The 18,482-nt window shown below is 43.4% G+C and overlaps 1 protein-coding gene across 1 annotated transcript in view; it reads left to right on the forward strand.

Annotated features, from left to right (window-relative positions):
* Positions 1-18,482, forward strand: part of LOC112259574 (low-density lipoprotein receptor-related protein 8-like) — a 174,201-nt gene that overhangs the window by 73,413 nt on the left and 82,306 nt on the right. Inside the window, 1 exon segment of the mRNA XM_042328564.1 lies at positions 8,876-8,998. Coding sequence (XP_042184498.1) covers positions 8,876-8,998 — 123 coding nt within the window.

Here is an 18,482-nt window from a genome sequence, read left to right on the forward strand (position 1 = left end):
TGGATCGATGTGTACGACAGCATGTTTCAGTTCCAGTAACTTAGCACAGCCGTTGAAGAGGAGTGGGACAACATTCCCCAGGCCACAATCAACAGCCTGATCAACTCTATGTGAAGGAGAAGTGTGGCGCTGCATGAGGCAAATGGTGTTCACACCTGATACTGACTGGTTTTCTGGTCGAGGGCCCTACCTTTTTGTTGTTGTTGGTATCTGTGACTAACAGGTGCATATCTGTATTCCCAGGCATGTGAAATCCATAGATTAGGGCCTAATTTATTTATTTAAATTGACTGATTTCCTTATATGAACTGTAACTCAGTGCAATCTTTGAAATTGTTGCATGTTGCGTTGATATTTTTGTTCAGTGTAGATAAATAATATAACATGGCACTATGAAAAAAATAGCTTTTTCAATGGTATATGCTTGGACTGATTCTGAGAGAATTCTCTGTTTTCAGTCCATTGGGCAATGACTACTATAGTGTTGGGTATGACAGCAGCTGAAAATGTGTCTCCCTGGATAGTGTGTAGATCATGGTTGAGTGGTATTGGATGTGAGGCTGACCAGACCAGATAACGTTTCAGCTGTTAGGCTGTGTATGGTACTCCCTATCTCCCCTAAATGTTCACTCGGATAGCGTGACACCTTTCCTAATGGCTAAAGATGCAGGTGACAGAGAGTAGTGGCAGCTTGTGTATCCTTTTAGTTGGGAGGCACCTAGTGCAGTGCTGCAAGCCAAATATTAGTTTGGTCCTTCAGGTTACAAGATTTCCATTCATTTAAAGTGATAGTTCACCCAAATTACAATGTTAGTTGTAAGAGTTTGTTCCCACTTGAATGTAATCTATGGGGTTAGCCACAGTTCAGACGGTTTCTTTAACACTCAATTACATGATTAGATGTTACTTAGAGGGTAATGAATGGCCATTTGGAACACACTAATGTTGCCTCTCGTTCCATTAGTTTTTTGGTCAATAATGCAAAAGTAGCAATTGGTGTCAATGGGTAGCCCAAAACATTTGAACTATGGATTACAGTCGCTCTTCAGAGGATAGTACAAAACAGGTTGTCCTAGCTTACTTTGACCAACAACCAGGAAATATATGATTTTCTGGTTCATTTTAAAAAAAATCTAAAGTTAGATATGTGTTTTTGGTTGTTGCGTCAATTAGACCATACCAATTTCAAACTTATCTTTCTAACAAATAAAAAGTTATAACAGAATATTTAGACTACTTAGCTGGCTAACTCCTTGATCTTGCTTCGTACAGTATTATGCCCCTCTGGCCCCTCGACTACTTTCAGGGTAAGGAACCATCTTATGTTACAATTGGGGTGAACTATCACTTTAACATGAGAAATATTGATTCATTATCGAGAAATGACTACAGAAGTCTACTTTATTGGCTTCTGTGTGAATTTTGCAGAGATGCACACACATACAGTATTACAGAGAAATGAATCCTCTTAACACATTTTAAAACCCCAACAGAATGTGTTGCGGAATCATTTTATTTTCCTTCTCACTTTTTAATGAAAGCGGGATTTGGAGGCAGCTGAGGAAAATAGTGTCACCGCATGACCCTTTCTAGAGATTTTGAAAACAGCAGTGAAGGAGAATTGAAGCAACTCCCCCGCCGCCTAATACCAGACTCTCCACAACCCCCCACCCCCCACCCGCTATTTCATACAAAAGGTTATTCAAGGAGAATCTAAGGCGTCTTGAATTTAGACTCTCTGGCAGTTGTAGTTTAACTGGATGGCGTTTCATCAATGTTGCACTGGTGTTATGCTGCCGTTTCAGAGCTGTAGATGGTTGTCGAGTGTTAGATGTTGACACACCGAACTGCTATGACTAATCTAACTGATGTGCTGCGCCATCTCATCTGGCTCCAGGCTGCCTACTGCTCTACATTGGTCCGCTAAATCAATCATTCACTTCATCCAGGTATTTTTTTTTGTTGCCAGCCCAGTACATACGGTTACTTATCTCCTCTCGCCAATATGACTAGTCTGTCCTAACTGATGTTAGCCGATAGAGTCTAATGTTTAGTCTCTGGCTGCTGGTGGCTCTATATTGGTCAGTTAAATCCATCAATCATTCCACCCATCTCTGTGTTCCTATATTCTACAGCGCAACCTCTCGTTTGCTCTCTCTCATCGCTCCATTCTCGCAGAGCTTCCAGAGATGTGACTTGATTTTCTGTCTACTGGTGTGCAGTTGTGAGGCGTATTGTGTGGCGTGATAATAGACACACAGAGTTGACACAGAGTAAGGTAGCAGCATAGAAAGCCGCAGTTAGGCTGAGGGCAGCCGCGTGGAGTGGGTTTTAACGGTGCTAAGGGGCAGGGATGTGAAACTACCGGAACTGTACTGAAGTGTGGGTGTGTCTGTTTTAAGCTTGGGCAATATACCGTTTATCCAGGTATTTCAAAATACTGACGGTAAACATTTTAATACCGAGAAGGAAAAAAAAAATATAATAATAGAAATAGCGCCCCCTGTGTGCACATCCGGTAATACTGTATACCCCAGTATGGTACAGAAACAGTATGACAGCATGAAAATCTTGATACCGACCCAACCTCAGTTTGTGTGTGTGAAAGAGAGCATTTGTTATGTGCGTGTGTGTACTGTGTATTTGTGTTTTATGTATTTGATGTGGTTTCTTTGTGTGTGTCCGTGGAGGAGGAGATCAGGGTAACCTAAGTTCACCATAAATAGAAAATGTGCAGTGAAACCTGAAAGGAGATCAATAAATCAAAGGCTACTCCCAAATGTCAGTGTGGCTCAGAGGGAGCATTGTGTTTTTTTCCCCACTCACATATCCTCTGATCATATCTGTCCGGTGAGCTACAGTATGACCACATTCTGATCAAATGGCCAAATGGCACCCGATTCCCTATGTAGTGCACTACTTTTGACCAGGGCCCTCTGGTCAAAAGTAGTGCCCTACACAGGGAATCAGGTGCCATTTGGGACACATCCCTGATCTCTGTAGGCCATGCTCTACTGAGGAGGAATCACATGGGTTAAAGCTCGGGGTCTTAAATCAGGCTTAGCTGCTGAACTTATAGGGGATAATTATAGGCCACGAATGGTTCTTACCGAGGACCGGGAGTATTTCCTAATGACATGACTGGAATTTGACCACCGATGACCTCATAAACAAGGATCCAAAGTTTTGCTTAGTTGGGTCACTTTGTCTTGAAGAAATCCTGGCCCTAGCATGTTATGGCATTGTATCCAGTTTACTGATGTCTCTCTGGGATAGAAGTGCTGATGCCCCTATTCAGCTATTCAGTAGACCAATGGTGTGTTATCATTGTGAGCATCGTATTGAATCTTGGTTTAAACGGGTAGGCATGCTCCAGGACTCCAGCTAACGAATGTTCAAATGCACAGCAGAAGCAGCGGAGAAGATAATGTCACCCGAGTCCCTAGCTGTGTTTACACAGGTAGCTCAATTTTCCCAATTATTGGCAATAGTTTGAGGTTATTTTATTTTTTACAGGGACAGTGCACATTAATCAACGTTTCAGTCAAGTGCCGGTTTCAGCCAGCCGGCTAATTTTCAACTGCAGTCCCTGGGCAGGTTATTAAAAACAATTACAATATATACAATCGGTGAGCACACGCAGAGCAACATAGGACAAGCAAGACATAGCATACAAATAGAGCAACATAGAACAAATTCAACAAGACAAGAATTGATCAACAGATCTGATCTGACTGGTCAAAATACAGTTAGTAGCAAAATATCAAAATTGAACTGCCTGTGTAAACACAGCCACCGTGTCTCTTTGCAACAGTCTTCTGTGTCCAGGTCAATAAGTAATCCACTACCACTGAGCAACTGTCTGTCTGTCTCCACTTTCTTCCCTAATTGAATGAGTAAAACCAATACAATAGGAATTGATCAATATGGAATTTTTGTCACAGTTGGTTCAACTGGCTGAGTAATTACCCTTTTCTATTGCAGTTCAATTGGAACCACTGGCTATTGGGTGAAATAGTATTGGGAAATCCAATTGTTTACCATTCAATGAAATCAATTAAATGTATTTATTAACCAGTTTTAGCCTACATCAGTGGTTGTCACAAAGTATGCCAAAAAGTAAACAATCCCTTTCCGCAACTAGGGCTACTGTACAGCGATTCAAGCAAAAAATATTTTATGGATGGGAGTAGATTAGCCTCAAATGCCACAAGATTTCAATCTTTTGTGTGCGTTGCACGAGATTCAGCAAATAAAAACAAATCCCAGTTTTTCCCCCAAAATTCCTGAATTTCCAAAAAACAGGGAATTTCGGGAAAGTTTACTGGTCAAACTGGCGGGCGAGGTTATCTTCTTCACTGTTAAACCAATCGAGTAAATGTGGAGGGGGAGTTAAGATGGAGTGTCACCTTGCAGTGGTGTAAAGTACTTAAGTAAAAATACTTTAATGTACTACTTAAGTAGCGTTTTGGGGTATCTGTACTTTACTATTTATATTTTTGATGGCTTTTACTTTTTTCTTCACTAGATTCCTAAAGAAAATGATGTACTTTTTCTTCCATACATTTTCCCTGACACCCAAAAGTACTCTTTACATTTTGAATACTAAGCAGGACAGGAAAATTATCTAATTCATACACTTATCAGGAGAACATCCCTGGTCATCCCTACTGCCTCTGATCTGGCGGACTCACTAAACACAAATTATTTGTTTGTGGTGGAGAGTTCCTCTGGCTAGCTGTAAATTAAATGTCGTCTGGTTTGCTTTAAATAAGGAATTTGAAATGATTAGTACTTTTACTTTTGATACTTAAATGCATTTGAGCAATTACATTACATTTTTGATACTTAAGTATATTTAAAACCAAATATTTTTTTACTTTTACTGAAGTAGTATTTTACAGGGTGACCTTCACTTTTACTTGAGTCATTTTCTATTAAGGTATCTATACTTTTACTCAAGTTTGAAAATCGGGGACTTTTTCCACCTTGTTATTATTATTATTCCAGATGGAAACCACTTCAGAGACCAAGCTAGCAAACGTGCCATTGCTCATCCGCTATATGTTTCACCGAGGACTGTAAACAGCGAGGCGCACGTCCAAAAGCAGAAGTCGCGTCACACTGCTCTCCGATTTCTAACAATGCCGCTGAGGGTGCCTAACAGGAGCCATTATGTTTCCTGCTCAGACAACACTTCCCCAATTTACTCTAGGCTAATGAGGCCATTTTTCTTCTGATGCTCAAAAGAATGTGCTTATTGATGCATTACCTATTAAAGGGATAGTTCACTCAAATGACAAAAATTTCATTGTACGACAAGGTATGAAAGCAATGCATGCTTTGGTTAAGTTGGCCTGGCACTGTTTCCACATGATAACGTTTTTACAATTTGTGGCACAAATCCCATTCAAGTCATGGGACTTTTGTTAAATGTTAGCATGTGGAAACAGTGCCAGGAAAACTAAACCAAAGCATAGATTACTGTCATACCTTGTCCATAGACTGCTTACAGGAGAAGAAAACCAATGGGGAGAGGAGGGTGTTGCTGTGTGTGTGTGTGTGTGTGTGTGTGCCTCTGTGATGAACGCAACCGTCATCACTGCTGTGCACATCACAGAACCCAATGATAACAAAGGCGTGAGAAAAATGTGCGTGTGAGTCAGGGTTTCCGTTAGCTGGTAATAGCTGGCTTTTGGACAATTTTTAAACAAATAGACAAGACGATCAATTAAATTGCCTCTGGCCAATTGTCCGGGAGAAAAAGAAATTATCCCATTGCGAAATAATGCTTTTTAGCCTATTAATTGATGGAAATACCAGTTGATGGAAATACATTTGACTGGTCATGCTTATCTGCCTATAGGTTGATCTGCTGAATTTAGTGGAATTAAATTGGCTCGTGTGTACAGTATATTCATTATGTGTCTTTATTTATCACACACGTACAGCATACAGACACAGAGCTTTTGAGCGGAAAATCTGTCAAACAGCGTGAGAGCCTCTGCTGCAGCATCTCCAACGGCAACGGAAGGCAGGCTTCATCAGCACGACACACCACTCTGCATTTGATTTGATTTGATTTGCAATGAGCTGGAGGCAGTGTGCATTTTGAAAACATATACTTAATTGTTTGAAACCTGAGCGTTTTAATACATATTATGAGGCAGGTCTTACCTTGCTTCAAAGTAGCCTTTTCGATCTCCTCTCTTTCAAAATTCTGAACAAATATATATATATTTTAATCTCTGTCACATAAAACCGCTTGCGTGTGTGGTGCACTTTTTCCCACCTAATTTCATTGTGGAACGAACATTCACGCCTAGCCTACTGCCTTGTGCGTGCTGCTGCACTTATAATGTGAAGAAATAATAGTTTATCAGCATTTTAGTAGCCTAGGCCTACCGGTTGTATGAATTTGTGATCTATCATCCCACAACTGTCCCTGAGTCTGTTTTGAATTGGTCAGCTTTCTAGAATAGGTCAACTTTTCCACCATGGGGGATAGTAGATTAACATATGCTTGTGATTTTGCTGTTTGTTACTCGTCTTATTGGCTGAGGACAGTTATTGTAACATCTTCAAAGTGGACAAATTCGCACTTCGTTGCATCCTCCACTTGCATTTTTATTTGTATATGAATTACCATAATATAAATGTGATTTCTGTCATTCAGAGCACAGTGGGTGGACACCCTAATCAGGTGACGCACCCAATGTATATGGGTCTGGTAGATTTCTCAAATGTCCGGTAAATGAAAATGTTGCCGGTCAAATGTCTGGTGCCACATTTTCCTGACTGAAACTCTGGTGGGTGTGTTTGTTTGCATGCGTGGGTAGGAACTTAATTGGTTCCTCTCCCTGGTGTAGTCGTGGCCCTGCCCTGATGCTAGAACCTTTGATGGCGTTGAAGTGTGTGTGTGTGTGTGTGAGAGGACTGTAGTAGGAGGGTCTTTGGGGTGGGCCCCTCTGGCCCCCCTCCCAGAGGTTTATTCTCACTTCATCTGTTGACTTGACCTCGAGCTGAATTCCTCGCTCTTCCCTAGTTCTGCAGCTGGCCTGCCTTATCAGAGACTAACTGTTGCCCTTCGCCTCCTTCAATGACTTTCCATACACATCCCTTATTCACCCTTCATTGACACAGATCATACATGTAACGTAGTCAATAAGTGATTATATAGTGGCAGGAATAAATATATTTCAAGTTAGAACCCAACACTAGATTAACCTTCTTGGTTCTCATCTCATTTTGGAATTGGTAAATCTCTGTGTCATGCTGCACTCTTAGGACCTCATTCATTTCTCTATTGCTCTGGGTCTGTATCACCGTTTCTCCACTCAAATCCACTCATCTCATTTGCCTTGCTCTCTCTCTCTCTCTCTCTCATGGGTCTAACATTTAAACCTAGCCTAGTTAAAAGGGAGAGAGTCAATCGAAACAGATGGCACAAGCTGGCGTTAGTCATCTGCGTCAATCATCTGTTCGTTCCACACAGCACCAAAAAACGCGGTTAAGACGGTTAGTTTATTTTTATGACGATCTTCAACCATAGTTGGTTCCGATTATACGGTAGTTGTGCCAGCCCTACTTGTGGACTAAGGGAGGGAATGGGACAGAGAAGGGGAGGTGGGACAATTGAATACCCAGCAGACAAAGGTCTTTGTCTATGCTTTTACAGTGTTTCTAAATATGTTCTACCTCTTTGTTATTCCTAACAGTGTGAACGATTTGGCTTCCAACCCAGTTTCCTGTGTACCACTTTATTCTTATCCTGCTGAGCTTAAACTTATCGTTAGCTCGGGGAGGCAACACATTTTCAGCTATTTTTCACGCAACGGTTGTTCCGAACAGTCCAACAGTAGGATATGCACACAGCAGGGCATTACATTTTCTTCCTCAGATGAGCAAAAACTGGTTGAGTTTTCAGAGAGAGAGAGAGAGAGAGAGAGAGGGAGAGAGAGAGAGAGAGAGAGAGACTCTGCTTCATCTTCACAACTGTGAAGAGAAACAACAACCCCAAAATATAATCCTACCTCTTGAAAAGTAGTGGCCAGTGTAATGACACCAGGAAGCTAGACAGAGTCTCTTACGGTTCGATTTTATTAGACGAACTGCACTGCCAGTCCCATTGCTGTTGGAGTAATGGCCCAGGGAAATGGAATGGCTCTGACCTCTGTATTGGCTGTGTTTGCATTTTCGTTGCCATGCGTGTGCCGTCACTACAGGTGGCGAACACTTTCTGGCGGTAATACAGCCAGTCTGCTGGGTCGGCTCATCTCCATGGTGATCTGCAGGGCTGGGCTAGGCTGTACTATGTGTTAATCAGACCTGGTTTCAAGTACCATTTGAACTACTAAATTGTGTTCGATTGAGCTTGCCTGTTGCAATGGAACCAATAGAAAAGTCCCCAAAAAGCATTTGAAAGATTTCAAATAGTATTTGATCCCAGGTCTGGTGTGAGCAACTTCTGTCTGTATGGGTCTTCCTTTCAGTCTTTTCTCGCCACGAACATTTCCATTCAGAAAGAGTAAGACCTTTGCTTTCTATCAGTACATGGCTGTCTACAGTCATCGTCTATTTCGATAACCATGTCTGGAACAAAGAAAACTAAGCTTCAGTATAACCTGGAGCACACAGCATTTAGCATTCAGCATCCACTTGTCTTCCGCCGTGTGGAAAGACCTAGAGCTAGGATTAGACTAGATGCTCTCAGAGACAGACAGAGGGTAGAAGAGAGAGAATGCGTGATGAGTTAGATAAGAGTTGGGGGGGAGGAGGAGGGGAAAATGGTAAGGAATGAATGACCAGTGACTCCGTCTTCCCAACATCCCTCTCTTCTCTCTCTCCCTCCCTCTCTCTCTCTCTCTCTGAGCAGCCAGGAAGACGTGTGCCCCGGCAGAGTTTGCCTGTGCAAACGGTCAGTGTGTACCAGGCCGCTGGCGCTGTGACGGGGAACCAGAGTGTCCCGACGGCTCAGATGAGGCAGACGCCACCTGTAGTAAGTCTGAGCTGACTTGGTCGACTCAACGCTAATTGTTTCCTTCATTCACAGTCACCCAGCAACACTCACTTAACTCAAACACTCAACGTTTCCCCATTCTGTCATTCCACCACTCCATTCCAAGTGTACCAAGCTATCCATAGTCACTCAACCAACCACCCTAAACTCAACTCAACCACCCAACCATCTATACTGAACAAAAATCTAAACGTAAAATGTAAAGTATTGGTCCCATGTTTCATGAGCTGAAATAAAAGACTCCAGAAATGTTACATACGCACAAAAAGTATCAAGCTTCAGGTAAGACGCAGATGCAGACAGTGACAGAAGTTAAAGTGTATTACTACTACAGGGGCAAGCAAAACGACAGGTCAAGGGCAGGCAGAGGTCAGTGATCCAGATAGGGTGCAAAAGGTCCAGAACGGCAGGCAGTCTCAGGGTCAGAGCAGGCAGTCTCAGGGTCAGAGCAGGCAGTCTCAGGGTCAGAGCAGGCAGGCTCAGGGTCAGAGCAGGCAGTCTCAGGGTCAGAGCCGGCAGGCTCAGGGTCAGAGCAGGCAGGGTCAGGGTCAGAGCAGGCAGGCTCAGGGTCAGAGCAGGCAGGCTCAGGGTCAGAGCAGGCAGGCTCAGGGTAGGCAGAAGGGTCAAGAAAACACAATAAAAACAGGAATTAGAACAGCCAGGAGCAAGGGGAAAACCGCTGGTAGGTTTCACGAAACAAAATAAACTGGCAACAGGGGAACACAGGGGATACACTGGGGATAATGGGGAAGATTGGCAACACCTGGATGGGGGTAGAGACAAGCACAAAGACAGGTGAAGCAGATCAGGGTGAGACAAAAAGCTTATTTCTCTCAAGTTTTGTGCACAAATTTGTTTACGTCCCTGTTAGTGAGCATCCCTGTTAGTGAGCATTCTCCATTACCAAGATAATCCACCCACCTGACAGGTTTGGCATATCAAGAGGCTGATTAAACATCATGATCATTCCTCAGGTGCACCTTATGCCATGAACAATAAAAGGCCACCTGAATTGTGCAGTTTTGTCACACAGCACAATGTCATTGATGTCTTATGTTTTGAGGGTGCATGCAATTATGAGATCCTGAGGCCCACTGTTGTGCCATTCATCCTCCACCATCACCTCATGTTTCGGCATGATAATGCACGGCCCCATGTCGCAAAGATCTGTACACACTTTCTAGATGCTGAAAATGTCCCAGTTCTTCCATGGCCTGCATACTCACCAGACATGCCACCCAATGAAAATGTTTGGAATGCTATGGATCGACGTGTATGACAGTGTGTTTCAGTTCCCGCCAATATCCAGAAACTTCACACAGCCATCAATGAGGATTGCAACAACATTCCACAGGCCACAATCAACAGTCTGATCAATTCTATGCGAAGAAGATGTCAGGCAAATGGTGGTCATGCCAGATACTGACTGGTTTTTGAATCCACGCCCCTACCTTTTTTTTAAGGTGTCTGTGACAAACAGATGCTTATCTGTGTTCGCAGTCAGGTGAAATATATAGATTAGGGCCTGATGAATTTATTAAAATTGACTGATTTCCTTATATGAACTGTAACTCAGTAAAAAAAAAGTTTCATGTTGCGTTTATATATTTGTTCAGTATATTTACCCATCCAGTGCTTCAGAATTTACCCTACCTTCTCTTCCTCTCCACTCTATCCCTCTACCTCACTCTGCTCAGCGAGTCATTGAGCGTAATTTCCAGAGATATTGGTACCAAAGTATCATTCATAAATAGGTCCAGAGGGAAGATGAGGTCCTAACCAACTAACATTCCAGATCATCATACCTCTGCATTTGAGAGGCTAATAGGCCAGGTCAATTTAATTACAGGTCTATTCTTCACACTCACGCCCCATTTGAATATTATGCAGCTTCTCCCCTGCTCCGATGCACCAGCCAGACAGTCAGCATCTAATTTGGCTCTTGAAACCTGAAACCCGTCGTTTATAATTTCCCCTGCTACTCCACTCAGGCACCGGTTCAGCCACCTCCCCCTCACGCATCCAGCCAGGGCCCTTGCCTCGGCTCTCTTCCCCTCGCCCACACACTTCCCCATTACACCAGCGTCTGATGTTGGAGAGAGGCAGAGGTGTAACCTGATTAATGCCAAGCTCTTAGAGTAGGAGGGGGAAAGGGGGAACACTTTCATACTTTCGTTTAGGCTGTGTCAGACTGACTGAGACTGTGCTCATCCGGGAGGAGGAGAAGGGCGGGGGAGACGTTTTTCGGCTTGTCTGGACTGAGCTGGGCCACAGGTGTGGGAATTGGGAAATGGGAGATCAAAGGGGTTCTGAACTATTCCGTTTCCCCATCGCAGTCGGTTTTCCTCTGAGTCATGGGAAGCAGTGTGGACTTGAGACAAGATCATTATCTTGTCTTTTCAAGCAGATAATTTAGAGGAATGACATTAAGATGTTATTCTAAGTTTATCTGATTTGACATTTATCCGTCAGCACTTGTTTCTCTGGTACCAACCAGAGTTGTAGACGAGACCGCCTTCAGCGAGTCCAATTCAAGAGGGACCAGAGCTATTCAAGTCTGAGACAAGATGGAGACAGGAGCCTTTCAAGTCCAGTTCAAGACAGAGACCACAGCTATTTCAGTCCGAGTCAAATCTGAGAACTGAGATATTCCAGGGGGAACCAAGATGGGTTCTACTCCGTGTCAAGACAGAGACCAAAACTATTAGTTTCATCAGTCAAGACTGAGACTACAGGTATTCCAGCTGAGTCCAGACCAAGACCAAGGGGGGATCAAGACTTAGACCATAGCAACCTGAATACTACAACACTGGCACCATGTTTTCATCTTGTGGTTGGTGAACCATTGGTTGATTGCACAGGCCTACAAAGTTTGTCATTGTGTAGTAGGTGGTCATTTTTTATATGTGTATATTATAAATTCATCTAATGCGACTCGTAATAAGACTAAGCATTTAGGCTATTAGCCTGTTTATCCGACTCCATAACGATAATTAGCATTATGCAAGAGACTATGGTAGAGTTACAGTAATAGGCAAGGAAGAAATGTCTGAGCATGGAATTCTAAATCCAAGTGTATTTTATTACTTTGTTAAACAAATGGATTCACATACAAAGCATAAAGGTTAAGTCACAAAGCATTAACACGCATTACAAGGCACAATTCTAAGCATGGTCAGAGAGAGAGAGAGAGAGAGAGAGAGAAATGATAACCTGAAAGGCCATGCCCCAAAAGTCCATTGGGTGGAGAGAGACAGAAAGAAAGAGTATCTCACTACAGCAGGTCAGGAACAAATAAGAGAATGAACAATGAATCTTAGACCCTTTTATAAGCATCTGAGTTGATTGGATTCAAAACCTGAGTTGTTGACCAATAGTATTTCTGTAAAGTTATCTCCAGTCAGATATCAGAGCTACATGATGTAACCTCTGCTTCTCAGAGGTGTGACAGTAGGGGTTGGCAAAACTAACACAGAGAATGATGAATTCCTAAAACACAGCAAATTCTTGAATGTAGTTGATAAGAGTCACTTCTGGGGCTGGGCTGGCCTACAATAGTGCATGTTATTAAAAATGAATTTGAATACAGAAAGGGAATTGGAAAAATATAATTTATATTTGACATTTTTTTCTCCCAATTTTGTACCGCTTTATCAGGTAGTGGGCCGGTATCTCATGAACAAAGAATGAAGAAAGGAGATACAGATCACGAAAAATCATATATTTCTTATATTCATGTAGCATTTCAGTCAATGGTAAATTCTTTGGGATTCATGCACAAAGATTTTGTCAGAAAAATTCAGTCTTTGGGCCTCTTTATCAACAGTGTTTTTTGTTGTTGTCTCACTATGGGATATGCCTGGGCGTGACCACAAGCTCGAAGTAAACAATCAAACAGTGTCTGTTGCAAGGCTAGCTAACCACACAAAGGGCTATCTCTCGCCGCAAGGCTTAATCTAACCCATGTAACTCGATGCAAGGCTAGCTACACCAAAGAAATCACGGTTAGCAGTGTGCTAACTAGCTAGATTATTAACCGCATGGCGAACGCTAGCTAGCTTACACTTTGCATGAGGAATACACTTTCTCAGAGCCATGAACCCTGCTGCCCCTGCACAGGGAGAACCTAGCCGGCCTCCAGCCCCAGAACCGGCACACTCGTGCCATGCAGGGCAATGATAGCAGTACGGATGTAATGATTCACCAATACGTATTGGTCCTCAGTTCAAATGTTTAAGATGAGAGTGCATCGATCCATGGGACCCAAAACTGATTCAAATGTAGCATGCATGCGTCATAAAATCGCTGTAAACATTACAAATCGCCAGTTCACACATTTTTTTCTCATATGACTTTCTTTCTACCTTCCCGAAAATACCTCTCATCTTTTGTGACAACTGATGTGTCCTCTCCTTCAGTGTTGAACTAAGTACGTAACTGTGTTGACAGTCATTGATCAACAAGACATTTTGCATGCCCAACAACCCAAGCATTATCAGTAGCCTAGTCAAACTGCGCCCTGTGCCAGAAAGAGGTAGGCGCTTCACCTTCAGCATTCAAATGTTTGTAAAATGGCGTGCGCAATATTAGGCTTTATTGGTTGAGTGACAACCAATGTAATTTGCTAGGTTATTGTCATTTAATGCGCTGTTGAAAATTTACTAGGGCTACATACAGTGTGGAGAACAAGTATTTGATACACTGCCGATTTTGCAGGTTTTCCTACTTACAAAGCATGTAGAGGTCTGTGATTTGTATCATAGGTACACTTCAACTGTTAGAGACGGAATCTAAAACAAAAATCCAGAAAATCACATTATGATTTTTATGTAATTAATTTGCATTATATTTTATGACATAAGTATTTGATCACCTACTAACCAGTAAGAATTCTGGCTCTCACAGACCTGTTAGTTTTTCTTTAAGAAGCCCTCCTGTTCTCCACGCATTACCTGTATTAGCTGCACCTGTTTGAACTCGTTACCTGTATAAAAGACACCTGTCCACACACTCAATCAAACAGACTCCAACCTCTCCACAATGGCCAAGACCAGAGAGCTGTGTAAGGACATCAGGGATAAATTGTAGACCTGCACAAGGCTGGGATCGGCTACAGGACAATAGGCAAGCAGCTTGGTGAGAAGGCAACTGTTGGCGCAATTATTCGAAAATGGAAGAAGTTCAAGATGACGGTCAATCACCCTCGGTCTGGGGCTCAATGCAAGATCTCACCTCAAATCAAATCAAATTTTATTTGTCACATACACATGGTTAGCAGATGTTAATGCGAGTGTAGCGAAATGCTTGTGCTTCTAGTTCCGACAATGCAGTAATAACGAGCAAGTAATCTAACTAACAATTCCAAAAAAACTACTGTCTTATACACAGTGTAAGGGGATAAAGAATATGTACATAAGGATATATGAATGAGTGATGGTACAGAGCAGCATAGGCAAGATACAGTAGATGATATCGAGTACAGTATATACATATGAGATAAGTATGTAAACCAAGTGGCATAGTTAAAGTGGCTAGTGATACATGTATTACATAAGGATGCAGTCGATGATATAGAGTACAGTATCAACGTATGCATATGAGATGAACAATGTAGGGTAAGTAACATTATATAAGGTAGCATTGTTTAAAGTGGCTAGTGATATATTTACATCATTTCCCATCAATTCCCATGATTAAAGTGGCTGGAGTAGAGTCAGTGTCATTGACAGTGTGTTGGCAGTAGCCACTCAATGTTAGTGGTGGCTGTTTAACAGTCTGATGGCCTTGAGATAGAAGCTGTTTTTCAGTCTCTCGGTCCCAGCTTTGATGCACCTGTACTGACCTCGCCTTCTGGATGACAGCGGGGTGAACAGGCAGTGGCTCGGGTGGTTGATGTCCTTGATGATCTTTATGGCCTTCCTGTAGCATCGGGTGGTGTAGGTGTCCTGGAGGGCAGGTAGTTTGCCCCCGGTGATGCGTTGTGCAGACCTCACTACCCTCTGGAGAGCCTTACGGTTGAGGGCGGTGCAGTTGCCATACCAGGCGGTGATACAGCCCGCCAGGATGCTCTCGATTGTGCATCTGTAGAAGTTTGTGAGTGCTTTTGGTGACAAGCCGAATTTCTTCAGCCTCCTGAGGTTGAAGAGGCGCTGCTGCGCCTTCCTCACGATGCTGTCTGTGTGAGTGGACCAAATTCAGTTTGTCTGTGATGTGTATGCCGAGGAACTTAAAACTTGCTACCCTCTCCACTACTGTTCCATCGATGTGGATGGGGGGGTGTTCCCTCTGCTGTTTCCTGAAGTCCACAATCATCTCCTTAGTTTTGTTGACGTTGAGTGTGAGGTTATTTTCCTGACACCACACTCCGAGGGCCCTCACCTCCTCCCTGTAGGCCGTCTCGTCGTTGTTGGTAATCAAGCCTACCACTTGTGTCGTCCGCAAACTTGATGATTGAGTTGGAGGCGTGCATGGCCACGCAGTCGTGGGTGAACAGGGAGTACAGGAGAGGGCTCAGAACGCACCCTTGTGGGGCCCCAGTGTTGAGGATCAGCGGGGAGGAGATGTTGTTGCCTACCCTCACCACCTGGGGGCGGCCCGTCAGGAAGTCCAGTACCCAGTTGCACAGGGCGGGGTCGAGACCCAGGGTCTCGAGCTTGATGACGAGCTTGGAGGGTACTATGGTGTTGAATGCCGAGCTGTAGTCGATGAACAGCATTCTCACATAGGTATTCCTCTTGTCCAGATGGGTTAGGGCAGTGTGCAGTGTGGTTGAGATTGCATCGTCTGTGGACCTATTTGGGCGGTAAGCAAATTGGAGTGGGTCAAGGGTGTCAGGTAGGGTGGAGGTGATATGGTCCTTGACTAGTCTCTCAAAGCACTTCATGATGACGGATGTGAGTGCTACGGGGCGGTAGTCGTTTAGCTCAGTTACCTTAGCTTTCTTGGGAACAGGAACAATGGTGGCCCTCTTGAAGCATGTGGGAACAGCAGACTGGTATAGGGATTGATTGAATATGTTCGTAAACACACCGGCCAGCTGGTCTGCGCATGCTCTGAGGGCGCGGCTGGGGATGCCGTCTGGGCCTGCAGCCTTGCGAGGGTTAACACGGATGTCGTGGGACATCAATGATCATGAGGAAGGTGAGGGATCAGCCCAGAACTACATGGCAGGACCTGGTCAATGACCTGAAGAGAGCTGGGACCACAGTCTCTAAGAAAACCATTAGCAACACACTATGCCGTCATGGATTAAAATCCTGCAGCGCATGCAAGGTCCCCCTGCTCAAGCCAGCGCATGTCCAAGACCGTCTGAAGTTTGCCAATGACCATCTGGATGCTACTACTGGGGCTACATACATGTTACTACTAGGGCTACATACATGCTACTACTAGGGCTAATTACAGTGCATGGTTGCATGAGGCTACAAAAAGGTTGCAAATGTCTATAAACATGACCATGAGCATATACAGACTATGAACAGAATAGTATTCCCCCTGAAATTAATACGTGAGTTACACCAGGCCTAACGAGCTAGCATTACTAGCTAACATCTCGGCTTAGCTGGCTAGCAGTAGCGTGACGCACATGAACATTACTCTATAAATATTACAAACACAGTAAATATCTGAACTGCCTAGGCAACACCCAACTAAATATGCAATGACACGTCACTGTACTTATACAAGTCAAATACAGATACTCTTTAGGAATAGTCCATTCTCTTCTGACCACGATCTCACTCTAATGGCAAAAGCGGGGTTCAGTAAGGTGCTCCGGGAATAGCGGAGCATTATTAGTGGATACAAGTGGGGGGACTTGTAGGGGTGTTGGGAAAGTACAACAAACTACTAGTTCGGGGGTGCTGAAACTGCTTACTAAGGGCTGGCCTTTTCAACACAGTGTGTAGTCCACATGATGGTGTCCAAATTAGGACTTCCTAATGGCTGCTGTGGTGTCAGGTAGTAGATCCTCACAGCTGGCTCTGAGAGCAGCTCCTGCTGTCACGGTCGCATTAAAATGGATGGAGAAGCGAGCGACTAAATAGTGCCGCGAGAGCCAGGAAACCTGTTCACATCACCATAGTGAACGTCTCTTCATCAAAAGAACATTTTTCTCTCATCTCCTTGTTGAACTGATCAACCTGCTGTGTCAGAAGCACATTATTAGCGAACGCTGTGAACTGATTTTGATGGACATTCAGTAGAACTTTGAGAATTAATTAATAGCGCCACTTAGCAAGAAACCTTGACCTGACATACTACAAATCGTGCCTTAGTGTGCATTTCTCTTATGTTGGTGCCAGACAGAGACCTATGTTTGCAGTGATAGTGGAGCCTCTGTTTTACTTCTGCTAATGCTCATTAACATACAGCCCACACACCTTCTGTCACGCTCCAATTACGCTGAAGCTTGATCAGCTGAGGCATGCTGCGTGTCTTCTCTCTTCTTTCTATTTAGTTTTCTTTTATCTTTGCCTCATTCACATCCATAGACACACACACTGAGATAGATAGAGACAGGCCCTAGATCTGTGCCAGCCCAGATCATTGTAGCGCAATGAGTGGGCTCGCAATCACACGCTAAAGTAGCATTACACTGTCACATTAACGATTTAGGCTGGGGCTTTGGCCAAGTGGGTTACTCAAAAGTATTGAGAAATTAATGGCTATCTGCGGAGATTCACGTGAAATGCCAGACCTCATTGATTTCCTAGCGAGGTAAGGTTGAATCATGGAGGACCATCAAAACATGTATACTTCCCTTCATGTATACAGTGGTTCCTCCTTTAAAAGTTGCGAGCTTACACCTAGAGGTACCCAGCATCACGGCTTCATTGCTCCAGATCACCACAAGGGGGAGTTATGCATTTGGGTCCCAAGCTTTTTATATGACCAATCATATCGAGTGGTTCCAATGACGAATTTGACGAGTGCCACCCGTCCCTGGTGACTTCAGCAAAGGTGGCTGACAAAACATTACGGGGAAGCAAATGTACGTAGTTATAACGTCATAATGAGTCAAGCAATAAATGTACAATTGAGAGGAATATATTAGTTAATGTAGAGATAAACAATTGTGCATATTATTTTGATTTGACAAAAATCGCTATTTTTTTTTTTTTTTCAGCCATATCCATTTTTTGTACCTTTTATTTAACTAGGCAAGTCAGTTAAGAACAAATTATTATTTTCAATTATGACTTAGGAACAGTGGGTTAACTGCCTTGTTCAGGGGCAGAACGACAGATTTTTACCTTGTCAGCTCAAGGATTTGAGCTCTCAACCTTCCGGTTACTAGTCCAACACTCTAACCACTAGGCTACCTGCCGCCAATACCAGGTATATCAAACTCATTCATTATAGCAAGCAGGGAGCAGGTTTTGAACCCTCAACATTTTAGCCCGAAGTCCAGCACACAATCGACTGTGCCCAAATGTATTAATTGGGGTTGGGGCCGATTGTG

The sequence above is a fragment of the Oncorhynchus tshawytscha genome, linkage group LG10 (genome assembly GCF_018296145.1).
Source record: "Oncorhynchus tshawytscha isolate Ot180627B linkage group LG10, Otsh_v2.0, whole genome shotgun sequence".
In the NCBI taxonomy this organism is placed as follows: domain Eukaryota; kingdom Metazoa; phylum Chordata; class Actinopteri; order Salmoniformes; family Salmonidae; genus Oncorhynchus; species Oncorhynchus tshawytscha.